Below are 27,731 nucleotides of genomic sequence, written 5' to 3'. Positions count from 1 at the left end.
AGTTAATCTATTGCAATCAACTCTTTAGCCAATTGGTTCAAAACGAAAGGTATTGACACTCTTTAAGCTTCCAACCCTAATTTTTTTAATAAAAATATAGCAATATAAAACTTGGTCAATCAATTTTTTTAATTCATCAACCACCTCAAAATAATTACCATTTATTCTAGTTATCTTCAATCGCAACCATCTTTGAAATGGCAAGAGCTTGATAGAAGATTTGAAGCATCTGGGTTGTGAGTATATAATGGAAATTTTAACCCAAAATTGCCAACATACAAAGACACTCACAATGATGAGGGAAAACCTTTTAAAGTTTATTCAAGGAAGAAATAGAAGACCTAAGTAAACTTTAAGTAGGATTAATATTAATTAGAATTGAATTGAGATTGGTATTTGTTGGAGTCTAATTAGGATTAGCTAGTTGAGTTATAATATAATTAGAATTTGAGTCATGATAGGTTATTAGAGTCCTAGTAGGCTTTGGATGTTATAATTAGAATTAGAATCATAATAGGTTATTAGAGTCGTAGTAGACTTTGAATTTCTTAGAAAAACCTATAAATATCAATGTAAATTAAAGGGATGAATTGATATCAATATTATTATATTTTCTTTTATTGCAAGGTTGCAACCCTCAATGGTGAGACTCCATTGATTTTCTTGTAGGTGAAACTCCTAGAAGGCCTTAGTGAGACTCTAAGGTTTTCTATATTTTCTTCATCGTTTCTTCTTTCTTTCTATTTCTTATCTTATACTTTTCTCTACCATAAAATTAATTCCTTGTTTCTCTCTTTACACCCAAAAAAATAAAACCCTAGTCCACCTACCCTTGAGTAGAAGCAACCATCATAGGGTTGTCCTACATCAATTTTGGTATCAGAGCCAAAGTTCTTGGCTTGAAGGCATATGCAATTAAGGAGCGGAGCAACTTATGCAAGCATGAGTTCCAAAAAAACTTCTAGCAATCAAAATGTTGCTACAATACGCTTAGAGGAAATTTCAACCACACAACAATCCCATCAAGATGTTATAATACAACTAAATAGCAAACTTGATGAGATCATGAAGTTATTAGAAAAGAGTCAAGAAAAATGACCAATTGAAGAGGAAATTGAAAGTCATCAATTTAGATAATCGCCAAATCAATCACGCGAAGAACAAGACAATTTTATGATGGGGACTCAAAGAAGGGCCAGACTTTTTGAGCTAGATGATCATGTGACTAAAAAGGTACGTCTTGAAGTTGCTGAATTTTATGGAAAACTAAATCCAACAGCTTTTCTTGATTGGATTATGTCAATGGAAGATTACTTTGATTGGTATGCAACGCCCAAAAATAGAAAAGTTCATTTTGTGAAGGCAAAGTTGAAAGGAGCAGCACGTCTATGGTGGCATAATATTGAAAATCAAGTTCATAGAACTGGCCAACCACCTATTGACACATGGAATGAGATGAAGTTGAAAATGAAGGAGCACTTTCTCCTAACTGATTATGAACAACTTATGTATACAAAATTGTTTTCTCTTAAATAGATACCAAGTCTGTTGAAGAATATACAGAAGAATTCCATGAATTAAGCATTCGAAATCAAGTGCGGGAAAGTGATGCTCAACTTGCAGCCCGCTACAAGGCTAGACTTCGAATGGAGATTCAACTTGAGATGATAGTTGCACACACGTATACCGTAGATGTTTATCAACTAGCCCTCAAAATAGAAGAAGACCTCAAATTTTGGGTTTCCAGGCGTTCAAGTTCACAAATTGGGAACACTTTCGCCAAGAAGACAACAAGCAAACCTTTAAGCACATCAAACTTCAGAACTTCTAATCATGTGAATGGTGAGGGCAACACTCAACAAACTACGAATGTGGCTCATAAGAATGGTAATAAGGGTAAAACTTCAATGAGTATTAGAGATAGAAAAGTAGACATGACTCCTTTATGCTTTAAGTGTGGTGGGCATGGTCATTATGTTGTTGTACGCCCAACCAAAGGTTTACACTTTTGTGTTGAAGAACCAGAATCTGAATTGGAGAGTTACCCAAAGAAAGAAAAGACCTACAATGAAGATGAAGTTAGTGAAGAATGTGACTACTATGATGGTATGACGAATATGCATAGTCTTGTAGTACGACCTTTATTAACTATCCCAAAGGTAAAAGGAGAAGAAGATTGACGACGTACTAGCATTTTCTAAACACGTATTTCTTGTCAAAGGAGATTATGCACCATGATCATTGATGGAGGTAGTGGTTTGAACATAGCTTCGCAAGAACTTGTTGAGAAGCTAAACCTTAAAGCAAAGAGACATCCAATTCCATTCAGAGTAGCATGGGTTAATGACACCTTTATCCCGGTAAGTTTTCGTTGCTTAGTAACATTCCTTTTTGGTAAGGACTTTGAAGAGTCTGTATGGTGTGAGGTCTTACCCATAAAAGTAAGTCATATTTTACTTGGAAGACCTTTGCTCTTTGATAAAACAATTCAACATGACGGCTATGAAAATACATATGCTCTCATACACAACGGACGTAAGAAGATCCTTCGTCCAATGAAAGAAGTCCCTCCAATTAAGAATTCGGAGGAAGAGGCACAACCAAAAAAGGTACTTACTATGTGTCAATTTGAAAATGAGAGCAAGGAAACTAAAGTTATTTTTGCTTTAATGGCTCGAAAAGTGGAAGAATTTAAAGAACAAGATAAGGAATTTGTTTTGTATTCGAATCATGAAGCCTTGTGATATCTTAATTCTCAAAAGAAGCTTAACTCTCAACATGCAAAATGGAGTAGTTTTCTTCAGTTGTTTACCTTTAATTTAAAGCATTGTGCAAGAATTGAAAATAAATTAGTTGATGCCCTTAGTAGGAAGGCCCTTTTCTTAGTAAACATGTCAACCACTACAATTGGATTTGAAGAATTAAAGCATTGCTATGACAATGATGCTGATTTTGGAGATGTTTATTCCTCTCTTTTGAGTGGTTCAAAAGCAACACACATTAATTTCCAGATTTTAGAAGGGTACTTGTTTTATAAAAATCATTTATGCTTACTAAGGACTTCCCTACGTGATCATGTCATATGGGAACTTCATGGAGGTGGAATGGGTGGACATTTTGGACGAGATAAGACCATTGCTTTGGTGGAAAATCGCTTCTTTTGGCCTAGTTTAAAGAAGGATGTTTGGAATGTTATCAAACAATGTCGAGCATGTCAAGTAGGAAAAGGTTCAAAGCAAAATACAGGGTTATATACACCGTTACCAATTCCATCCAAACCTTGGGAAGACTTGAGCATGGATTTTGTACTTGGATTACCAAGGACACAACGGGGCTTTGATTCTATATTTGTTGTGGTTGACAGATTTTCCAAAATGGCACATTTTATTCCATGTAAGAAGGCTTCGGATGTTTCTTATGTTGCTGCCTTGTTCTTTAAAGAAGTAGTTCGATTGAGCTATTTTTGAAAAACCTTGTGGACCAAGCTAGGTACTCAATAAAAATTTTCAAGTTCTTTTCATCCTCAAACTGATGGACAAACAAAAGTTGTCAATCGCATCCTTGGTAATCTTTTGAGATGCATTGTGAGAAATCAGTTGAGAAATTGGGACAATGTCTTACCACAAGCAGAATTTCCTTTCAACAGTTCCACTAATCGTACTATTGGGTACTCACCTTTTGAAGTGGCAGATGGGTTAAACCTAAGCAACCTGTCAATCTTATACCATTGCCTACTTCTATTTGCACTAGCCAAGATGGTGATGCATTTGCACGTCATATACGAGACATACATGAAAAAGTACAAGAAAAAATCAAAATCAACAATGAGAACTATAAAGAGGCAGCAGATGCACATCGAAGATATATTCAGTTTCAAGAAGGTGATCTAGTGACTAGAAAGATTTCATCTAAGCACATATCAAAAGCTTCAAGCTAAGAAAATGGGTCCATTTCGGGTACTAAAGCGGTTGGGTGAGAATGCTTATTTGTTAGAGCTCCCTTCAAACTTGCATTTTAGTCCAATATTTAATGTGGAAGATTTGTATATCTACCATGGCCATCACAACGATGCAAGTGAAGAGTTGGATCTTCAATTACCACCTACTCTTAGCCCACGTCTTGAGATCGAGTATGTTCTTGATGATCAATTTGTGTCTACTCGACAAGGTGGATACCATTAATTTTTAGTGAAATGGCGAGGCAAACCACACTCCGAAAATACATGGATTACGACAACAGATTTTCAAAAGCTTAACCCTAATCTCTATGAATTGTATCAAGCATCTAACTCGTCGGAGCCAAGTTCTTTCAAGCCGGGGAGAATTGATGGGGGAAAACCTTTTAAAGTTTATTCAAGGAAGAAAGAGAAGACCTAAGTAAACTTTAAGTAGGATTAATATTAATTAGAATTGAATTGGGATTGGTATTTGTTGGAGTTTAATTAGGATTAGTTAGTTGAGTTATAATATAATTAGAATTTGAGTCATGATAGGTTATTAGAGTTCTAGTAGACTTTGGATGTTATAATTAGAATTAGAATCATAATAGGTTATTAGGGTTGTAGTAGACTTTGAATTTCTTAGAAAAACCTATAAATAGGTTAATCAATGTAAATCAAAGGGATGAATTGATATCAATATTATTATATTTTCTTTTATTGCAAGGTTGCAACCCTCAATGGTGAGACTCTATTGATTTTCTTCTAGGCGAGACTCCTAGAAGGCCTTAGTGAGACTCTAAGGTTTTCCATTTTTTCTTCATTGTTTCTTCTTTCTCTCTATTTTTTATCTTATAATTTTCTCTACCATAAAATTAATTCCTTGTTCCTCTCCTTACTCCCAAAAAGATAAAACCTTAGTACACCTATCCTTGAGTGTAGGCAACCATCCTAGGGTTGTCATACATCATACAACCTCTCCTTTTGACAATTCTAGGGGAAAAAAACCTTTACAACACAAATTAGTATAAGTATGCTCCAAACCTACTCTCATACAAGGCACACACACACTCACTCAAACTCATAACTTGGGTACTATACAACCTACAACCACAACTCAACAAATAATACAACTAGTGGAATTGGCATAACAAATGATAAAACAACAAGAGCAACAATCAAACAATATCAACCTATACAACCTCTAAAAAGAACAAACAAGATGATTAAAAAAATGAAATAAAGATTAAAATAAAAATAATAAGGCACAAAATTTGAATCAATCAGTATTTGATTATTTAGATGCACACTGATTGAAAATACTACCAATAGACTACTTTGAGCTAAAAATCAAAGCTTTGAACATAAGTAACTTATTAAACTATCATATTCAAAGTTGAGAAGCAAGAGATTATTAATTCTCTATCAAGTAACTTGTAGCTAAAAATAGTTCTCTCATAAGTCTATATGTAACTAGCAATGATAGATAACCTCTACTTATAGGACTATAATTATCCATGAACCAAAAATCAATTTACATGTATGTTGACTTGTGTTTTGTTTTTTTTTTTTTTCTTTTAATAACCATTATACATCGCTTCACATATGCAATTTTTGAATTTTATCTTCTTTTTTTATTTTTAAACGTATTGGCAACACACTTAGGATGATTATGATTTTAAGATTAGTAAGGCGTTCTTTTTCAACAATAGAGATATCCAACTTTTGTAATGGGGATGCCACAACCATTCCAAGAAATAAATAATATTCTTTTACTTTTTATGTTTGAGAGAGGACAAACAATCAAGACGTAATAGTCAAATTCACAAGGAGATTCAAGTGACTTAATTCAATCTTTAAGGCGCATTTAATAGGTATAGAATTATATTTAGATTTTAAGAACCATTCACTGACTTTTATGAAAATACAAGGCACTCCTTTAAGCTATTAATCACTTCAAATGAATAATATTAATATCTTGAAATTTATACAAGCAAATCAAAATTATAAGCAAGCTCATCAGTCAACATAAGAAGATTTTTTTGTCTTAGAGAACTTTAAGATCATATGAATCAAAATAACCATTTACAAGGATGATAGGGAAAACATTCTCATAGACACATCAACTATGGACAAAATAGAGAGAGAAAGATATGAGGAGTTTCTAATGAATAAAACTAAGTATGACAACGAAGATAAAAAGATGAAGTACAACAAAAACACTTCAAACCTAAGAAAACATCTAAGACTTAAGTGTATGCATAAAAAGTATCTTACACATACTCTAAAGGCAATTAGTTGAGAACACAACCTATAGAGTTCCTAAGTAACTAAAACTTAAAACCATTCAAAGATTTGGTATGGATATCAACTATTTGACCCTCGGTAGGTACATAATCTAACTAAACAATTTAGTCTTTTACCAAAGCGTGAACGAAATAATGTCTAATGTCAATGAGTTTGGTTCTAAAATGAAGAACATAATTCTTTAAAATGTTAATAGCATTGACATTATCCAATTCTCTCCCATTATCACTCCTAATTTTTGCAATGGTACAACTTTTTTCATTTTAAACCAAGCTAGGATGTCAAAAGTCAATGAATTCGATTTTAGAACTTCCACATGCAAGAAAAGAGCATAAAAGAAAACTTTCACTAACAACATAGCAATTGTTAGAAGTTGTTAATCCAATCATCACACATGCACTATTTAAGTCAAACAGTTTTCATAAATTTTGTAAAAATTAGATATTGAACTCATTCTCACGTATTTGGTTTATGCTTACTAAGTTAGCTTTTAAACATTTAATATGTAAAACTTCTTCAAGAGTAGGAATGCTCGGGGCACAAATAGTGGTTTTGCTTTTCACTCTAGCCATGTTACCATCTCCAAATGTCAAATTTCCTCCATCAAATTTAATGAAATTAATAAAAATTGATTTATTACTAGTCATATGACGTGACTAACCACTATCAAAATACCATGAATTTGATTCATTTGCTTAAGAGCTATGTAAAAAGCCAAACATTTAAGATCATACTTTTTCACCTAAATGTGTTTAACATTTGAAACTTTTATCTTTTCGTTAGAAGTGCTCTCATTCAACTCACCATTATGAGGGATTTTTGAGTCATTCGTAGACATTCTCTTATTACCATTCAATGCCTTATTCTTTAATGTATAACATTCATTCATTTGGTTGGTCAACTTTTTTTGAAAATTATTAAATAATCTTACATAACATCTATCAAAAGTGAGTCCCATTTTGTCACAATGAGTATGGTGAAATTTCAATTTAGTCTAAGTTTTTTGGGAAAATTCTTCTTCACAAAGATTGATATAAATTTGTTTTACCACTACACTACATGAAGTTGTATTCTCATCCACAAATCTTAATCCCATTTTTCAAAACATTTACATCTTGAATTAATCAAGTCATTAAGTCTTTTAGAGCAAGGATGTGTTTCTTCCTTCCTAAAACATCTCATTTTAAAACATTTGATTTTCATACTTCAATTTATCATTCTTTTTCTTTATTTTAGCATTTTCATAAAATAAAAATAAAAAATAAAATAAAAATACAATTTTGTCAAGCAAATATATATATATATTTATCTCATTGATTAAACTCTTTTTGGAAGCATTACATTTTACTATTCTTTTTAAAGGCTTAGGTACTCATTCTACAAAGTTTGATAGATTGTGTCAAAACTCATCTCATCATCATCGAAGCTACTTGATTCACTTGAAGCTTTGAGGTTCTTCATTGGCACTTCCACAAAGGCAGTGAAGTTGATGTAGTCATCATTTCCATTCGAATGATTTTCACTTGAATGACATGACTTTGAGTCAATCTATGCTACTCACATAATCTTCTTGCCCTTTTCTTAAGGGACATTTGATGGCAATGTGACCCTTCCCCCCGTATTTAAAACATTCAATTTCAAACTATCTTTTAACATTTTTTTTCACTTTTTTTTTTCTTTTTTCCAATTGAGTTTCTCTATTTTTAGTATTTTTTTTTTCTTGAATTTTATGAATTTCATCTACTTTTTAAATTTTTAACAAGACTAGTACGCTTCTCCTTTGACATTTTCTCATTATCTTTACTTTCAATACTTAGGGACTCTTCTTTAATAGCATTCAAAGAAACTTTGTTCCCTTTCCTAGGTAATTCAAGGCATCTTAGATGTTTGGAGAGAACCAAAATGTTCGTCCATCTTTAAAGAAACCTCATCATTGTACAATTTAATGACAATTACTTTTGCTCTAAATCTTTCCACTAAAGATTTCAAAAATTTTCTCACAACTTTAGAGTTAGAGATGTGTTCATCAAGATTCTAATGGTCGTGAATCTACAGGTCAACATTTGAAGCTTGGACACTTAAATGACATTAACTCCTTTATGAGTTGTTTTGAGGATATCCCAAGCCTCCTTAGTAAAAGAGCATGTAGCAATCCTCATAAATTCATCCATGCTAATAGCATTAATTTGCTTTATTTCACTTCCATCATATTCTAATTTAGGTTGATAATATTTGTTAGTCTAGCTTCTTTGTCCAACACCTTTGGTGTAGACTAACCAAATTCAATGTTGTTCCAAATTTTTTCACTTTGCATTTTGAGAAAATATTTCATTTTCGCTTACTAATGTGAATAATTTTTATCAATTAAATAAGGTCTCCCAATAGAAGATGAGGATCTATAAATGAGATTCAAGGATTGAAAATAATTTTTGTGGCAAAACCCTCTTGGATACCAATTTAAGTAAATCTTAGTCATGGATTAGCACCTCAAGAGGGAACGAGTAGGTGTTCTCAATTTTTCAACAAAAACACAAGTGACGTGCAAATGAAATCAACACTCTCAACATAGGAAATAAGAATTCCATCACAAATATGAAATTCATTCTCTAACTAAATTAAAACATAAATTTAAAGGACAATAGAGGAACAAAGACACAATAATATAACATGGAAAATCTCCAAAAAGATAAAACCACAGGCCAATCACAATTGTATAATCCAGTATAAAGAAAATATCAAGTGCAAGGTTTTGCCTTGTCCAATTCTCTCCTAGACTACTTGTTTGGTACCTTAGGAAACCCGGCTTCTCATCATCTTCATGTGGAATCCTTTGCAATCTCTCCAAAAACAATTTTTTCTCTTCTTGATATCCACACAAAAGGATATTTAGATTTTACCTTAATAGATGAAGAACAAAGAGTAGAAATGGGGAAAAATTTTGAATCAATACATTTTGTTGGGAAATTTTTCACTCAAGTATGGTTTTTAACTCAAATACCTAGAAATTTTCCAAAAAAAAAAAAAAAAGCAAATGCTTCCCATTTTTTCTCTAACCAATGCTTGAACAACAAAAAAGCAACATGTTTAAAATCAATTAGTGAATCACGTATTTAGAATCTCTAAGCTTAGGCTTAATGGTACTAAAAAGGAGTAGAAACGCTACAGAAACTTTTAAGTTTTTACAATATTTCTCAAAGCCATTGTCTATCTACCTAGAGAAGAATTAGAGAAGGAAGAGAATGATAAAAAAAGAAAAGGAAAGATCAAGGAGAGAAGTGTTTTCACAAATTTCTCCAAGTATTCTAAGGGTTATGAAATAAAGATTACTTCACTAATTTTGATTTCCAGTTCTTCAAATCTTTAACTGGAGATCTAAGGAATAAATTAACGGAAGACCTAGTTTTTATTTCAGAATAATGTTCTTGTTGGTTTAAATAGGGAGGCCAATAAATAGGACTAAATTTTCAGGAAATATGATTCTTGGATATATTGGCATTTGCAATTTACATTAAAAAAATTTGTATATGTTTAATCTTTGCTAATAATATATGTTTGGATGTGTTAATGTGGATTCTACATGATATGAATTGTTGACGTAAAGATCTGCCATTAGAACACTTAGTAAAGATTCTAAGTAAAGGATTGAACACATTAAAGATCTCAACCTTTAATGCCTAAAATTGCATAGGCTTTGCTATTTTAGTTGCTATGAGCTGCAACTTTGGGACTTAATGCTGAACATATGGGGCTTAAATTTATTATTTATGAACTGATTTTTAAGCCTAAGGTAGAATTGAAATGCTTTGATGCAGTTAAGAAGCTTTGAAACTCCCTGATGTACTGTTCTGATATGCCAAAACCCTCACTGTTATGGTTGTAATGCAGTATTTTGCTTATCATTTCTTCTAAATAACAATTCATTCATCTGGTTTTTGAAATGCAATGAAATGGCTTCATCCCTACATTAGAAAAATCAAGTGATCTTTTTAATGTTATGCATTGGCTTTGTTATTTTAAATCACAAGAAATAGAAATATTTCTATTTGAAAGTTTTGAAATACTTACATGATCTGTCATGTCTTATCCCTTCCTGATTTTCATTGCCTTTGGTGGGATGATGACAACCTTCAACCCTAGCCAGTTTTGGAGCATTATTGACCAGTGATGTAACCATAAAGATGTAACCTTAAATCGAATTTGGTTCCATCCACTAGTTAGAAGAATGTATGAAACTAGTGGTATCTGTTAGAGTCCCACAAGGATTGGACACCATTTAATTGACAAAAGAAAAATGTATGTGCCTCTTATGCTTTAAACATGAATTTTTTTGGAATGTGAGCTATTTGTAAGAAAAATATTTATCTTCTGAAAATACATGAGATTAGATCTTGGTTGAAATGGTACTTCCATAATTTGGAACTCTTTTATGAAATACTTGATCCTACACACATTGCATTACTATCCATTATTAGGCTTCCAAGCTTGTCCTGTTTTCCCCACCCTTTACATGTTTTTCTTTTTAGTAGGCAAAATTAGAACTAGTTAAAAAGTGCCTAACAAGAGGAGTGTGCTCCTCAAGTACTTGGGGATACACGAAGGGCGCTAAAAGGCATATAGGAGAATAAAACAACTCAAATTGACATCTAGTCACCATTTACTATCCAACCAACAAATGAACTCTAACAAAGAAAAATGACCAACTTGAAGAGTTTAATGAGACCAAAGGAAAAAAAAGGGGGGGGGGGATGAGGAAACTCCTTAGAGATAGGTCTAACCATAACTCATTTAAAAGATCTTCCATTACCTTTTTTTCCAAATTGTCTAAAACAAACACAAAGGAGTTGTTCTTCATGCGTTTCTTTGATTCTTCCCCGTAAAACTCCTAGTGCTTAAAAGATGAAGCATATTATGCCAAGACCTCCTTGCTTTCCCATAATGTATGAGAGAATGATTGTCTATAATCAAATAAGGTGAGCCAAGGCTTCAATCTTTCAGATTTAAGCAGGGGATAAGGATACAAATTATAGCAAACAAAAAAATAAATAAAAAATAGGGGGAAAAGATAAAGAAGAAAATAGGAAATCTTAAAGTCTCACTATGGCTATCTAGAGTCAAAACTTAATATTATTTTGTCATCAACTATTAATCTCATTTCGCATCAATTAGTCTTATTTATAACTTTTGAAAAACCTTAGAAATTGAATAAAATCAGGAAAATATAAACTTAACCTATATGGTAACTTATTATGTCTTATCTATTTTCTAAAATTTCTAAGGTTCAAAATAATAGAATTAAAAAAAGTATATGAACTTTCTTTTTAAAATTAGGAACTTAATTTTCTAAGAACTTCTTATAACAAAAGTTTCTAAAGAAAAAGACTTCTAAAATTGGAAGAACGACTCCAATTAAAACATTAAGAAGAAAAATATTATTTTAGAAAATCATAAGTTTTAGAAACTTTTTTTTTAGTTTAACCAAATTCTAAAACCTTCCTTTTTTTTTCTTTTTTTCTTTTTTTTTCTTTCCTTCCTATTATTGAATATGCATTGAGGGGCCCATCTCCATCATCCACACTACCTAATTCCCAATTTTGAAAATGTCTTAAAAAAGCAAGGGAGAAAAGAAGGGGAAAGGAATCTTTGAAAGTTGAATCCCCACACCAAGTATCCTGCTAAAGTTTGATTCTCCTCTCCTTGCCAAAGACAAATATGGTTTAAGTCTTAAAAGCACCTGAATCCCTTCTTATCACCTTCTACAATCCAACTCTAAAACTCTCCCTCCCTACACAAAAACACTACCCTTCGAGATCCTCCTCATGTTTTCCTATAATTACTTGTCTCCAAAAAAGATTCCGTTTTGGGGAAAATCTTCAGTACCAACTTTTAGCCAAGGAATGGTACGACACTTTGGGGTTGGTAAGTCTCAAATATGCCATTGTTAGTGTTATGTTAGTTGTAATCTTTCAAGAGCAAATTAAGTGTATTCATGAACCATGGGTAGTTTTTTATTTGATTGGAGATTGTCTCATTCATGAGTTGCTTAGATTGCTCTATCTAATGTCTAGTTTAAATTTCAAGTAGTTTTTTTATTGAAATACAAGTCAACTCAGTTTGAGCACCATTTTTTTGGTGTGTGAAATGGCCATCACACGCCTTAGGCCAGAGGTTCAAGGCACAACAGGTTGACATATTAACCCTTAGTTATCACCATGTAGGCTCTCAGGTGGGAATTTCAGAATATGGGAATAAATAAGACTTTTGACCAACTTAATAAGCTTTTGGGAACAATACCAGTCTCAGGACTATTACTATTAATTTCATGTTTTAACTTGAGTTTAATTAGTTTTGTTTCAAAAAAAAAAAAAATGAAACTTTGACTGTCTTATATTTGGATCTTTTATAGCAGATGTTATAATGTAGGAGAATGTTGTATAACTTGATCATGTGTGACATAGCTTTGTTGACATTCTCATCTTGATCCATAGGTGTCATCTATTTCAATTTTATCCCTTTTTTAGATTCATTTGGTTGCCGTATGTTGTACCCCACTTCTGCCTCATTCTAAATCATACTTGGCTCAACATTTTTTTTTGGTCCTCCCTTCCAACCTTCTAGCATCAGACAAAGTACATCTTCTTCGCTCTCTGTAAAGAACCTAGATATCCACATAACTAAGAATACACAAGTAAAGTGCTACTGAATTTCACATTCTAAAAGTCTTCTTGATATCGCCTTTTACAACCTTCTAAAGATCATCCTTTCAGCTTTTCTTTATCATCAATTCGTCATATTTAAACTTGACAAATAGATAAATAAGCCACATCAAATATCCAGTCTGGTGTTGAAAGAGAATACCCTATCTTTTGGTGTTGATAATAAGCAATCAAACTAGCATTTTAGTTAATTCAATATCTTTAGACTACAGGAAAGAAATTTTTGCATCGGCTGCCAAGAGGAGAGCATGACATAATAGTTGCTCATTTCTCCAGATATTTATCTTACAGTTATTATTATTATTATTATTGCCAACTCTCTGTTTACTCTATAATTGTCTATCAATATGGGTTCATGCTTCTACAAAGACAAAGTGTAGCTGGCAACTTTCCAAAATCTAAATGTGCAGACATGGCTATGTCTATCAGTTTTGACATGTACCAGATATAATTTATATTTGTACTTCTTGTTTATCATATGTTGAAGTAGAAGAATGGTTTGGTTATTAAATGAAAACACATTATGAAGTAGTTTGGTTGTGAAATCAAAATACATTATCCATATTGTTTATGGTATAACATGTGTTATTGAGCAGCACTGCATATATGTTAAGATGATGAAGACTCTAATATCCCCATTGTATTATAGCCCTGGTAATTGAAAGGTGCAACATGCATGTTGTTCTTCATGTTTTACTAAATTAAAACAAACGACTCTACCAGACATGAATAGTTCTGTGGTACCATATCAACAGGTGCCCTAGACTATGTAGAATTTCATATTTACAATAGTTTTCTTCTTCCCCCTTTGTTTCTGTTTTGTTTACTTCTTTATCTATATGTTCTGTTTGCCCATTAAAGCCCTAGGCTTACTAGTATCTGTAATTGCACAACAGCCTAGTCTGATTCAATTAGAAGTGGAAGAAAACAAACCACTGTTGGTAAACAAGAAGCAGCAAACCATCTGTGAAGAAATATTTTATCTTAACATGACAAATACAGTCTTAAACTTTTTTGTAGCCTTGTTGTATCAAACAAAGGAAGTCATGTTCTGCCATCTAGTCACAGAAAAACCAGAGTTGAATTTCACTTGCATTATTTTGCATTATGGTTTACTTGAAAGATGTTGCTCATATCTTGTGTTTTGGATGTTTCAGCATGCAAAGTGCGATAGAACGATACCGTGAACATGCAAAACAAGTTGAAACCAACAATCCAGAATTGGAGCAATATATGCAGGTCAGACATTTTCATCTTTGGTTTTGATATTATACGTGAGATTGTTTACAGTAAGGAAGGGGAAATATGTTGCAACATTGTTTGAGACATTTAATATTGGGCACCTAGATCAACTAATATTATCAAACATAATTTTCATGGAAGGGATCTAATAAACCCAGTGTTTTCAAAATACTCTGGTAGCTGCTTTTAGACTAGGTTTATGCCCAAAGTAATTCCATTTAGAAATAGAGGTGAAATAACAAGCACAACACTTGTTTTTGTTTTGTATATACTAGTGGACTGCAGATAGTTAAGTGGCCCCAAAAGAACTTTAATCTTGTACAAGTCTTTCCCAAGCCTTGCTTTCAGTTTTCCATCGCACTTTGACCACCCCCACAACACCATCACCCCACCCTCATAGTGAAATATCCTTATGATTTGGAGGTCACCACAGGGAACAAGCCAGTAGGTGTCTGCTATCTTAGAAAACATCACACAACTCATATATCCCTTACTTTTCTTTATGTGAAAAGGCAGTATCCTCCATGACCTGATCTTTATGATAGCATTTTTGTTTGCATGAGTTTCTTATATTGCAAATTCTCTTGGTTCACTGTATTTGTTGGTAGTGGGTGGCTTGCAAACTGAAAGTAAACGCTTTGATTGTTGTCCTGCAGCACCAAAATTATTGCAGACCTTTCATAATAATTTTTGTCAGTGGAAACTAATCCATTGCCCACCATCCCAGGACCAGTTCTGTTCTAGGGCAATTCAAGGTCATTAGATGTTTACTACAACAGACCAGCCAAATATACCTTTTGGGCAATATGCTTGGCAACTGAAATGCTGCTATGCATGTTAGATCATCAGAAAATTTAATAGATCATTAACAATATAAGATTTGGTTACTCTGACATAATTCAAAACATTGCTAAACTGATGATTGTTGATCTTAGGAAGTCCATAACTAGCTGTCACTTTGTAATATAGTCCTCAATTCATGGATGTTGACCTCGTATATTTTTTAAAACAAAGGTGTTGTCCTCCCTGTGCTTGGTTATCTGTTGCATTCATGTTGAACAACTTTCCATGATGTGGTCTGTGGAAGATATGCCATGACCAATATCAAGTCACTTTTTCTCCACTTTACATGCAGAATTTGAAGCAGGATGCAGAAAGCATGGCAAAGAAGATAGAGCTCCTTGAAGTTTCTCAACGGTTCAGGGCTTTACCTTGATGCTTCTCCTTGAAACTTGCATTTCTTTCTTCTAGCTACTAGGTTTTCTGATCTTTGAAATTGGGTTATCTTAGGAAGCTTTTGGGACAAGGCTTGAGCTCATGTTCTCTGGACGAAATCCTAGAGATTGACAGCCAACTGGAGAAGAGCTTAAAGAGCATCAGGGCAAGAAAGGTACATATAAACAAACCAGATTCAACTGAATTTCTCCGCTGAGATTAATGCAAATTGTTTGGTTGCTTAGAATATGGAGGAAAGGTGAATAATCTGCTAATTCGTAACTATTTTTGGTTGGGAAGGTCCTCACTTTCCAAAAATTTATTCCTCTTCCTTTCATTCTTGGAAACCAAATGCTAAGAAATACTTAACTAGCTGACGGTTGTCAAACTTGATATGGCCTAAAATCCAGGCTCAGATATTCCAGGAGCAGATTGAGGAGCTAAAAGAAAGGGTATGCTCTTTCGCTTAGGCATGCAGTAATGCTATTTTTATTGCTCAAGCAGTGTCGTTATTTCTCAATCTAATTGTTTTTCCCAATTTCAGGAGAAACAACTGCTAGAAGAAAATGCAAGGTTAAGTCAAAAGGTGAACCTCTTTCTGTCCCTCAACTTTTCCTCTGTAGCTGTATCATTGATATGCAATTTTTTCATGGATTCATAGATGGAAGAGAAACCTTTTTCACCCCTCAAAACCCAACTTTTGTTTTATCAAATCTCAAAATTTTGCCATGGAAACTTTGAAATATCACTACTTTGAAAAGCTATAACTTGATTTTCCCAAATTCAGACCAAATTGTTGAATTTTGTTCACTTCTAAACTCAAATTAGGGGACTAGATGAATTTTAGAATTATGATTATTACTGAACGACACTATCACTCGATGAGCCAAATGACAGTTTACCGCTCAATAGAAAGAAAAATAGTAGAAGCTGAGTTTAGTTTGAAACTGTCCATTGGTTCCCTTGTGAAATTGGACAAAAGATTTGGCCCCTCTTAGTCCTGCCCTCACATCACACACTCAATAGGATTTATGCCTTATTTAGAATCTTCCTTCAACATCAAGTGTCCGATATAATTGTTTTGCAATGATACTAAAGGACACAAGGCAGTGGCAACTCTCAGCACAACCAAGTGAAGGTGTAACCTACAGCCAAAGCAGTCCAAGTTCTGAAGTGGAGACCGAGTTGTTCATCGGCCTGCCAGAAATGCGCTGCTCATGACCAAGTGGGGACTTGCTGATGTTCTTGGCCACATTTCCAGACCGTGATTTGCAGTGTCTATTTTCAATTTCAACATCAAATAATTGCACTCGCTAATCATCTGAGTGGCAGCATTCAATAAACAAGAATAATGTAGTGTTAAGATTGTGCCTATAGAATAAATTTCAAATATATATAGCATTAAAGTTAATGTAGTGTGAGTTTATGCCTGCCTGAAAGAAAAAAAAAATGTAGTGTGAAGTTGCTGGTTTGTGGAAACCCGGTTTCATCGCCATTAATTATACTCTTAATTAGTTTTCCTTGCTCTAGTTTTTGTTTTCACTACAGGGAGTTGGTGCCTAATGTTAGATTAGGCAACAAATTATATTTATATAACCTAAATTTAGCATCATTTCAGGACAAAAACCAAGCTCAAGCTTGGTCTAGTTAGACCTATGCTTATCGAAAACTTACCCTAAGCTCAAACACAACATTGGACTTCAACATACCAGTCCAATCCATTAAATTTTTTGTCAAAACCTATGAATGATGTAACTCTTTTTATGCTTGTTAAAAGCAAATTGATCTTGATTCTTTCATCAATAATTTTGTTGGATTGTCGGCTAAAAAGACCTGATTTCAAATCAGGAGACATAAAATGGAACAGCCTCTCTCTCAATAATGGGGACTTGATCTTATGGAAGAAGCATGGAGGAGGAAGAGAAAGATGGGACCTCTCCATTCTTATCATCTAGCTAGCATTCTCAACATCAGGAATAATAGTATGCATACTTTTTCTAAAGTTCAATAATAGCTTCATCTTTTTATATTATTCAAGAGAAAGATATGTGAAGACAAAGAGCAGCATACCCCAGCAAGCCTCAGCCCCATCCTCATCAAAATATTCGGTAGCACAGGGAGAGAGAGAGAGACGCTCCTCCTCTCTGATTCTCCATTGTCACCTTCCTACAAAATTGAACCAACGAAAATGAGAGCTGCTGATGATATTTGCCCATTCTTCTAAGCTATATTCCCTGATATAATCATATGTTACACTGTAAATACTGGTATCATTTTATTTTTTTATTTATTTTTGGTTTTCCCCGCCTACTTGGACCACTTTGAATTTGAAACAGTAATCTTTCTCTCTCCTTATATGCTCAAATATTATTAGTTTTTTAGAGAGCAGGACTGTATCAGTCAGGAATAATGTAGGGAAGCTGCCATCTTTTGAACAACATTGAATCTGGGGGTGGCCCCAGACTTGGAATCAAACTAGGCAAAGAGATTCTGGCATCAAGGCTAACTAATTTTTCATTGAAATAAGGTGGTGGAACCCTTACTTATCTTACATTTCTTTTTTCTTTTTTCTTTTTCTCCCCATTTTTTTTGTTCATTAATTTAATCTTGGAGTTCAGATGATGTAAAGAGGGAATCCTGCAATCAACTTATTGACAACACTAGTAAAAGGTGCGAATAGCCAATGGCTAATTAGAGATTTAATCAAATTTAAAGGAATAGTACTGCAAGGTCTCAAAGATTTTTTTGCAAATGTACTGAATGAAGGCAATGAAGTGATCTTTTTGAATCCTCTCTAGGCCTCTAATTACCAACAATGGAAAACATTTCATCCTTGTCCTGTTTTTGGTGTACTGCATGAAGCCCAACTCATTCACTAGAAAAAAAAAAGAAAAAAAAAACACCCTTTCACCATTTCACGGCACAGTTTTATATACATTGGTGTCACCTCACACCGTATACATTTTGTGGGGGGTGTCCGGTCAATGGTTACTACTTACTACAGCCTTTGGGACCCTTGAAACCCAGTTGGGACGGGCACCTGAGATCCAAATGAAAGGACCAATGAGAAGGTGCTAAAGGACACTTCCTGAATGGCTTTTACCTAGGACATGAATAGATATATAGTTAGTAGTGTCATATCAAAAATGAAAGCAAAGGAATAGAAACACTTTAGAGGATGAGCATTGGATTAGGCCTGTGACCCTTGTGTGACTGCTGCTAGTGCTGTGCTCACGGGTCTGTAATAGTTTTTTCCTTTGCATGGGGATATGCACCAGTCTCATCCCCTCTTCACCCTCAGCGCCTCACCCCCACTGGGATTCTTCTACAGTTTTTAAGAGCCTCACGCCCCAAAGGGCCTTTCCCCTCTTGTCTCCTAATCTCCACACACCCCACTCACTCGACCACCCTTCACATGACTCGCATATTTTAAAGATGGGACCAGTCAATTAAAACCATATTCTGATGGGGACCTTTTTCTTGTCATAAATTTATTTACTTCTTTAGTTTCTTTATTACATTTATACTTACTGTGAAAGAACACAGGAGTACTTTGCACCCAAAACTTTCAGAAATTAATGGAAGATCAGAATAGGTAAACCATGCTTTAAATACTTTTTGGGATTGGCATTAGATAATATTGGCTTGACTGCATCTTATATATCTAAAGAAAAATGCTAAGCTACCACAGCGGGTACCTATTAAACAAAAGATCTGAACCATTAATTATGTATGAGGAGATCTAAATCGTTGAATAATGTACTGCAAGGATAGTCAAACCTTATATCTAACAGTATAGAGAATTTTTGTAAGATGAAAAAGGTGGAGGGAGTAACACCAGGACAAGAAGTGTTGTGTTTTGTTCAGGGCCACACAACAGTTCATAAGAACCATGAAAAACGAGAAAGGTACTAAAAATCCATCATCAAAGTAGAAAATTTAAACTTCTGGCATTCTTTCACCATTCATCACTGTATGATACTGAATATTTCTGAATCAAATACGAAAAAAACTTTCTCCTATGTATCGTGTCGCATGTAAAAATGAGCCATATCAATAGTGGCCCTCTTACAGATTGTAAATACTATTGTACTGTAATGTACAATATGTAAGATTGGAAAATGCAGGTTGGGGTTGAGTACCCACCCAAAAGAACTTTTGGGTAATGCTATTTTTTCTGGGATACTTCTTGAACGATTCTTCAATAGTACCATTTGTGATGTGACATTCCTTGTGTAACAGGGATTATATACTCTAATCTCACAGTATATGTATTCGCTTGTCTTTTTTAAGACATAGCATACAAATATTCTTAATTTTATAAGAATAGAAAAAAAAATTGTATTTTAGATTTTACTCACAATGATGTTCTGAAAAATTTACCGAAGAAGAGAAAACTGTTTGAGATGAGTTCATTCCAACAGTGGAGGGGTCAAAAACAGAAGATGAAGACGTCATAAATGGAAAGCAGGAGGGTTTAGAGTGCAGATCCCCAATAAACCCTCCTCGTATTTAAAAGCATCCTCCAAAGAGAGTGGTGGTGGGGTGGTGGTGGGGTGACTGGGTGAGTGTGGGTATCATCGCTTCGTGAATCGTGCTTCAATTCTAGGGAGAGAGAAGAGAAGTCATATATATCGTCATTACCTTCTCCTCTCATTTCAATTCCCAATGAAATTAGCAGCGCTTTTGCTCTTCTCTCTCTGCTCTATGGTCCGCTTGTAGTAGTAGCAGGCTAGCAGCAGGGCCTGGAAGTGAGTGAGAGAGGGAGAGAGAGGGAGAGACCAGGGATAAAAAGAAGGTATATAGCCCACCACAAACACCCACCCTTATGTAAATGCTACTGTTTTCTGGCTTCATGGATCCGCTTTTTGCGCTTCATCATCAGCAACACAGCTAAGCAGAGTCTAATCTTCCTTTCTTTTTTGGGTTTTTAAAAGGCTTTTCTTCTTCAAACACCAGTGTGTCTCTGATCTAAGACTAGTCCTTCTTCTGTCATTTTCATTCTGATTGTTGTGAAGCTTTTGCTGGCTTCTTCAATCTTTCTTGTCTCTCCATTGAAAAAGGTGTTCATAGTAATGGGCAAGGACTGGCATTGGGGTGGTAGATCCACAAAGAGAGGAGGAGGAGAAGGAGGAGGACGACCTGAAGGAGGAGGAGGAGGAGCAACTACTAGCTGTGGTGGAGACAAGAACAATAGTGCTACTCCTTCTGGGTGCATGAGTGCTGTCCTTCAATTCTTTGATTTTCATCAGTTTCAGTTTGTTCTGCACCAACCACAACCTCCCCTCAAACCCCACTCTTTTCTTCCTGAAGACCCCACTCTCCTCAAAGGTCTGGCTCTCATTATCTCCTTTCCATCTCTCTTGCTCCTTTTTCAGAAACCGATGTGTGATGTGTTGTCTCAACAGCTTTTTTTATTTGGTCATGCATTGTTTTTCTCTTCTTGCTGCTTGCTTTTCAAAGTTTGAATAATGGGTTGTATGGAATTCAGGTGTGGAGGCTCCAAGGAATAGCTTGGAATCAGAGGAGTCTTCATTATCATCAATGTCCAAGGAAGAAGAAGAAAATTTGAATATCCCAGTAAGCTAAATTTACTATAATAAACATACCAAACATGTTTTGTTTTGTTTATAGGTTTCTTAGTTTCCTTCTTAAGATTCCTGTTTTGTAAAGTGGGCAATGATGTGAGTATGATGTTGTTTGAAAGCAAAAAATCTTTGTTATTAATTTGAAAAATAAAAATCCAGGTGGGAATTCAAATCAAAACAAGTGGAGACACAAGGCTAAAAGTAGGAGCTACAAATGATCTCTCTTCAGAAAGTAGCTGCTCTCCAGCCACCAAGACCCCAAATTTAGTAGCTAGACTAATGGGTCTTGATCTCCTCCCTGACGATAGTCTCTCACCTTCCTCATCCTCACACCAAGCCACCCAACTCCCCCTAGGAAAGTCCCATTTCCTCCATCTTCAACTACAAAATTCAAAGAGACAGCCCCTCCAACATAGGCCAAGCTGCCACCACCGATGTTTCCTGGACAATGATTTTATGGGCACTCGATCTTTGCCTGAGACGCCGCGGATATCGTCTGCTAGAAGATCGGATGTTGATCACCGGCTTTCGCTTCAAATCAATAAGGAGAACATTGGAACGAGTGAGGAATTGGAGTTGTCACGCTCATTATCAATATTGAGTAAAAGAAAGGAGATGATGAAGCATGAAGATGAGAGAAGTCCAAGCCATTATGCTAAGCAGATTGTGAAGCAAGTTAAAGAGAGTGTGGGTCGGAGGGCTGGTTTGGATATTACAAATACTGTCAAATTCAGAGACCAAGGAAGAGACCATGAGCATGCTGCGCCAAACAAATCCAAGAAAAATCCCAAAGTTTGCAGTAAAAGTGGAGATGAATTCAGCCCAAGCAAGCAGCATTCAACACCATCATGTTCTCCAAGGCTTAGATTCCTGGAAACCAAGACCAAACCACTCTCAACATCATCCACAAAGGACCAAAAACCCCACTCTCCAAAACCCTTATCCCCATTATCCTCCTCATCGATGGATAACCATTCACAAGTTAAAATTCCATTGAAGCTAAAGGTACAGCCATTGCAAAATCATCACCATAACCAGCAGTCTCCAATCAAAAAATGCAAGAAAGCCACCGGACAACACTTCGGCGCACGCCTGAAAAAGTCCCCGAAAACCTCGGAAACCATCCGGAACAAGCAAGAAGAGCCATTTGTGCGGCCATCTACAGCAAAAAATCCAAACCATTCAGACAAAAAATGCAAGAAGACCCCATTGTCTACTGATCTTCTCAACATCGCTGTTCCAAACCTTGTCCCATTCAAGAAGGAACCATCACCTCCTACTACAAAAATACCTCAAAAACAGGTAGTTCTTGGAAAGGAAATATACATCTTTTTATATCATGGTTTGTTTCAAAGTGGTGATTATAAGTATTTTACAGATGCATGGTGGTCAATCATCAAAATGTAGCAGCTCCTTGTCTAGTTGCGGGACACCAAAGTACGAAGAAGAAGCAAGGCATATGCCCGCAGCCCGAGAGAAGGAGAGCGAGGAGAAGGCCATGACGACCACCCAAGCCCAAGGCGCAGCTGAATTTCAGTACATCAGTAGAATACTAAAACGTACTGGCCTAGACAGGGACACCCCAGTGTCATCTATTCAATTCTTCTCTCCCTCCCTCCCTCTACACCCATCAATCTTCCACCAACTCGAAAAACCCCACGCCACCACCCCCCATCCTGCTAACCCATTGCTAATTTTCCACTTAGTTAATGAATTCCTTCCCGAAATCCTTAAACCCCACGTCAAGAATTGTCATGAGATGAGGGGATGGGAACTGTATGAAAAATTGTATGAGAAAATTGGAAGCATTAAATGTTGGAATTGTGAAGTGTTGGAGGACATTGACGCAATGGTAGATGAAGACTTGCCGAAATGGAAATTGAGGAGAGCGAGAGGGTATGCGGAGGAGGAAGAAGAGGAGATTGTAGCAGAGATTGAGAGGGACATACTGGAGAAACTGGTACATGAGACCACCGTGGATTACGGGGTGGGAGTCCGTACAGAAACGGCGCTGCTACACTGTGAGTATGTGACAGAGGCCACCAAACAGTGTCTGACCCCATCACATGGGTGATGGGGGGGCGATTCACGTGATCAGATACTATTGGTTTTGTGGGGTTACCACCTGCCACCTCAAGACAATATCCACTCTCCCACTCCACATTTGTCGCTTTCTCTCTCCTCCTTTCAACTCCCCTCCACACTTGATTCCATCTCCTTTGTATAAATTTTCTTTATTTTTAATTCAAATAATTCTAAATAAATAATAAAATTTTCCTTTTCTTTATCCACATTTATGCTTCATAAATCATGGTTTCACAATGATAATCAAAATTGGGACGAGGATGGAAAAGTTTCATTCATCTATTTCCCATATTTCAAACCATCTTTGCATTGAAATTATTATCACTATTATTATTATTATTTATTCACGATAAGGATTTCTATTCAAAGATAGAAAATTTCTTTCTCATATTAAAAAGGGTTTCTCGACCAAAATTAAAAATTTGTCCACTTAACTAAGTTTTTCATTCTCATCCTCCCTCGTCTTACTTAGTTTAAGATGGGAAATGAGTTAGGAATAAGATCCCCGATCCAAAATGAGTTAAATATGAAAAGCAAAATAAAATCTACTATCTTATTAGATATATATTATTTTTTATAAGATAAGAGGCGTCATCTAATGTAACTTTTCATACAATCGAGGAAAGAAAATGGAATCTAAAGTAAGAATGGTTGAATCTATCCTTTATAAAGCTTAGAATAAGTGTGTTCAACATAATATTTTAACAAAGGCGTCCTTTGGCAAATAGAATAGGTAAAGTTCTAATCAATTGAAATTGCCATACCCCAACTATTTGATTTGGACTTATTGTAAACAACCCAAATTTTAATTTTTTTAAAAAAATAATAATTTTATTTGATTTGCTGTTGGGCACGTGATAAATCTTATCCACTCGTAATTACAAAAATGTAGACGTCCAAGGAATCCTCTGATTCATTGTAGCATTAGGCCTCTCCCATCTAACTAATTTTTAAGGAAGTAAATATAAACGGACAAGAGAAAAAGGCCAAAAGCAGAAAATCAAAATACATCAGCCGCAGGGGCATGACTGAAAAAATTCCTATAATTTCGAGATCTTCTGATATTATATATAAATACAACATAAAAGAGAATAATTATTAAATAATGTTCCCAAGAAGCATCGGGCAGGATCGGTCAGGTGACGAAAAGGTGACGTGTCACGTGCTCAGTCGCAGTTGTGAGAGCGACCGTTACTGACCGGGCTGACCGGGCGTTATGATTTTGCATTTATTTTAATATTTTATGACGTGTGCGTACATGCTAATATATTATTGTAATGTTTTTTTTTTCTGGTTATTAATAAAGGGAAATGAGCGGGAAATTCAAATGAAGATGGAGAAGGAAATGTAAATGCAAATGAAATGGCATTTATGGGATTTGGCATGTGGTGGTGATGTTTTATAATGGCTAGAGACGTGGGGGGTGATTGGTTTGACTGATGCCCATTTAATGTTGTTGGGGCTAGATGGGGGAAACCTAGTGCCCTATAAATTTATAGCCTTTCCAACTTGCTTTTAATGCTGGGCTGTTAGTCTCTTGAATTCTTGTTCCCATTTGGTAATTTTCTTTGGATCCGTAATTTGTAATTTTGTAACTAATTTATAAGTTCGTGATTTCCAGTTTATGTACACATTGACTAATCCCGTGTGGTCCTTAAGCTAACGATCGGATAAATCATCCAGTGGTCTTGTGGGGGAAAATTTTTATCGTTTAAATGTTAAAAATATTTAAAATATTTTTTAAAATCATTTTTAAACGCATTCTTAGAGTGTATTTGATAGTGATTATAAGAAGTGTTTTTAACATTTTTAATATTTAATTTGTTTTTTAATAATTTTAGTTTAATGTTCTTCTTTTATAAAATTTAAATTTTAGCATTCAAAATTTCTTAATGTTATTTATTTATTAATTTTAAGATGTGACTCCTTTCAATATTATGTTGCTTAATAAAAAAAATTATAAAAGAATCTAATATGACAAAATATAGAAGAAATTAGAAAAACAAAAATAGAAGTATCCATGGAATAGTAAGGTTTTTGTTTCTATTTTATTTCATTTTCATATTTAGTATTCACCTTATTTTGAATAGAAATCAACATTTTTCATCCTTTTAACTTCTTTTTATTTGTATTTTCAAATTTATTTTTATATTTTCAAATCTAATTTTATTTCTATATTTTATTATTGATAGAATAATAAATTTTGATTAGAAATAACATTTTATATAATTTGAATTAATTTTTAATTTTAATTTTATTTATATAAATAGTAGGTTTTAGCCATATTGTTGACAATTAAGTACCACTAGTGAAAGTTTTTTTTTTTTTGTATTTATTTAAATAGGAATAACTCTGAATTTGTTAGAAATTTATATAAAAATGTCGTTCAAATTTAGATAGAAATTACAAAAAAAAAAAAAAAAAAAAGTTATGCATTCAGTTAAAATAAAATAAGACTTAAAAAATAAAAAAATATTAAAATATTAAAATATTTAACTTGATTCAGATTTCCTTAAAAAAAAAAAAATGTAGAATGGAAGCCTTATTGTTTTTACCACTTGGACTATTATTGCGAAAATCGCATTTGGTCATAGGTTTCATAAATTTTGATTTTTGATTAGCCCAAACATACATGTGTGAATTTCAATCTAGCTATATTAAGCTATGTTTGAATGAGTTAAAGCCAAAGACATTTATGTTTGAATTAACTTTGAAAAAGATAAACCTCTTTTTAAAGTCAATAACAATCCATTTGGAAATGCCTCGTAAAAGTGTTTCTAGTTTTAAAAACACTTAAAAAGTGTTTTTAAAGTAAAAAAACTAGATGTTTAACAATATTTTAAAGAAAACACAATTATATATAACCTTTTAACAAAATAGTGTTTTTTCAATTCTCCCGTATAATTTGTTCCAAATGTATATATCATGATTCCTTACTTCAATAAGGTACAAGTATCTAAATTTTTGGATTTTTAGATACTTGTTCAGACTTATTATCGATATTAAGTAACAGTCCAAAATTTGTATCCATTTTTCTTGATATTATATATGGATTAGATATATCACGACGAATTGAAACACTTAAGAAGTGTCTCTTAAAAAAACACTTCACAATTTTTTAAATATTCCTAAATTACCCTTTAAACAACTTCATTCATGCATGATAGGTACAGCAGAACAACTCCAATGAGGTAAAAGTGAATTTACCAAACACCTTAATTATAATTTGTTTTATGTTAAAAAATTGTTATATAATTATTGATGTTTATTTATTAATCCATTTTTTTATAAATATTTTTTAAAATTTTCTTATAATCATAGAAATAATTTTTAAATTTTTTTTAATAATATACATATATATATATATATATATATATATATATATATATATTAAACCATTGCTCTTAACAGTCTCAATAAACCTATTGAGATGTTTCCAATGCTGCTCAACAGAATCTGAGTAAATCAAAACATCATCAATGTAAACAATAATGAAATCAGAAAACTGGTTAAAGATTTCATTCATTATGTTTTGAAACTCAGAAGGTGCATTCTTAAGGCCAAAGGGCATTACATTCCACTCGTAATGACCAAATGGGACCACAAAGGCTGTTTTGTACCTATCTTTTTCTGCAATCTGGATTTGCCAAAATCCTGATTTCATGTCAAACTTAGAGAAAACTTTGGACTTCCCTAATCTTTGAAGGAGGTCTTTTTTATTTGGGATAGGATACCTGATCCATCTTAAAACATCATTGAGGGGCTTATAGTTGATGACTAGTCTAGGTGTTCCTCTTTCAAGTTCTGCTTGTTTCTGAACATAAAAAGCTGAACAACTCCAAGGGGATTTAGACTTCCTTATCAACTTCTTATCCATGAGATCCTGGATTTCTTTTTCACAATAGCTTAACAAATCCTTGTTCATTTGGATTGGTCTTGCTTTAGTGGGAATATTTTTCTCACTAAAATCAGGCTCATAGGGTAATTCTACCTCATGCTGCTTCCTGTGCCAAAAAGCATTAGGAATGTTAGAACAGACTTCCTTAATAATCTTATTCTTAAGGCTTTCTATAGCATCTTGGGTTTTCTTAATCTTCAGTTGATCTTCTATTCTAACCAAAGCAATCTCTTGTTTTAAGAGATTAATATGATTTTTCTTAGCCTTAATCACCTGATCTTTTATGGTGTTTATACTTCTTTCTCCAGGTGGATTGGCAAATTCAAACAGAATTTCCTTATCTAAAAGTTTAGTCTTTATACCTTGATCATCTACCCACATAGGAAAGATGGAGCTTAAGAAAGGGACACCAAGGAGGACTTTCTCCTTGAGATCTTTAACAAGAATGAAGGTTTGCTTAATGCAAATGCCTTGGTTACAAATATGGGCATTGGATAGCTTGTACTTGATAATAAGCTTTTTACCATTAGCACCAAAGAGGGCTTGCCTGGTTTTCTCATAAAATTGGGTCGGTACAAGACCTTCTTGTAGGCAATTCAAAGCTGCACCTGAATCAATTAAAGCAATAATATCAAGGATAAATTTATTCTTAATTACTATAGTAAGGGAGACTTCCCACCTTTGGAAGATAACTTTACTAATAGTATTTAAGTATGCATTTATCTTATCACTATTGTCTTGTGAAG

At 34.1% G+C, this 27,731-nt stretch overlaps 2 protein-coding genes across 11 annotated transcripts in view; both read left to right on the top strand.

The window, feature by feature from the left end:
* LOC100268115 (MADS-box protein AGL42) overlaps positions 1–16,943 on the top strand; it is a 38,181-nt gene extending 21,238 nt beyond the window's left edge. For all 8 annotated transcript variants that reach the window (XM_059733684.1, XM_059733681.1, XM_059733680.1 and 5 more), the window contains 6 exons: positions 14,115–14,196; positions 15,335–15,396; positions 15,490–15,589; positions 15,825–15,866; positions 15,959–16,000; positions 16,513–16,943. In XM_059733684.1, coding sequence (XP_059589667.1) covers positions 14,115–14,196; positions 15,335–15,396; positions 15,490–15,589; positions 15,825–15,866; positions 15,959–16,000; positions 16,513–16,635 — 451 coding nt within the window. In that variant the 3' untranslated portion in view covers positions 16,636–16,943. The remainder of the gene's footprint in view (positions 1–14,114; positions 14,197–15,334; positions 15,397–15,489; positions 15,590–15,824; positions 15,867–15,958; positions 16,001–16,512) is intronic.
* Positions 16,944–19,953: 3,010 nt separating this feature from the next.
* On the top strand, positions 19,954–23,293 carry LOC104882099 (uncharacterized). Of its 3 annotated transcripts, XM_010664043.2 has the most exons (5): positions 19,954–20,212; positions 20,478–20,745; positions 20,906–20,994; positions 21,162–22,304; positions 22,381–23,293. In XM_010664043.2, exons 2-5 carry the CDS (start codon positions 20,490–20,492, stop codon positions 23,074–23,076), a joined length of 2,184 nt encoding a protein of 727 aa, XP_010662345.1. In that variant the 5' UTR covers positions 19,954–20,212; positions 20,478–20,489; the 3' UTR covers positions 23,077–23,293. The 3 variants fall into 3 exon arrangements, with proteins under 3 accessions (XP_010662345.1, XP_019081384.1, XP_010662344.1); XM_019225839.2 differs by lacking the exon at positions 20,478–20,745; XM_010664042.2 differs by having other exon boundaries at positions 19,954–20,745.
* The last annotated feature ends 4,438 nt before the right edge of the window (positions 23,294–27,731 follow it).

This window comes from Vitis vinifera, chromosome 16 (assembly GCF_030704535.1).
Source record: "Vitis vinifera cultivar Pinot Noir 40024 chromosome 16, ASM3070453v1".
NCBI classification, from domain to species: domain Eukaryota; kingdom Viridiplantae; phylum Streptophyta; class Magnoliopsida; order Vitales; family Vitaceae; genus Vitis; species Vitis vinifera.
This window is presented reverse-complemented; position numbering and strand designations above follow the sequence as displayed.

Bases quoted from the DNA above. Each gene is read 5' to 3' on its own strand.
- LOC104882099 (XM_010664043.2), top strand. From the start codon at position 20,490: ATGGGCAAGGACTGGCATTGGGGTGGTAGATCCACAAAGAGAGGAGGA. The intron at 20,995-21,161 runs GTAAGCTAAATT...ATAAAAATCCAG, and splicing joins AAGAAAATTTGAATATCCCA to GTGGGAATTCAAATCAAAAC. The intron at 22,305-22,380 runs GTAGTTCTTGGA...AGTATTTTACAG, and splicing joins CAAAAATACCTCAAAAACAG to ATGCATGGTGGTCAATCATC.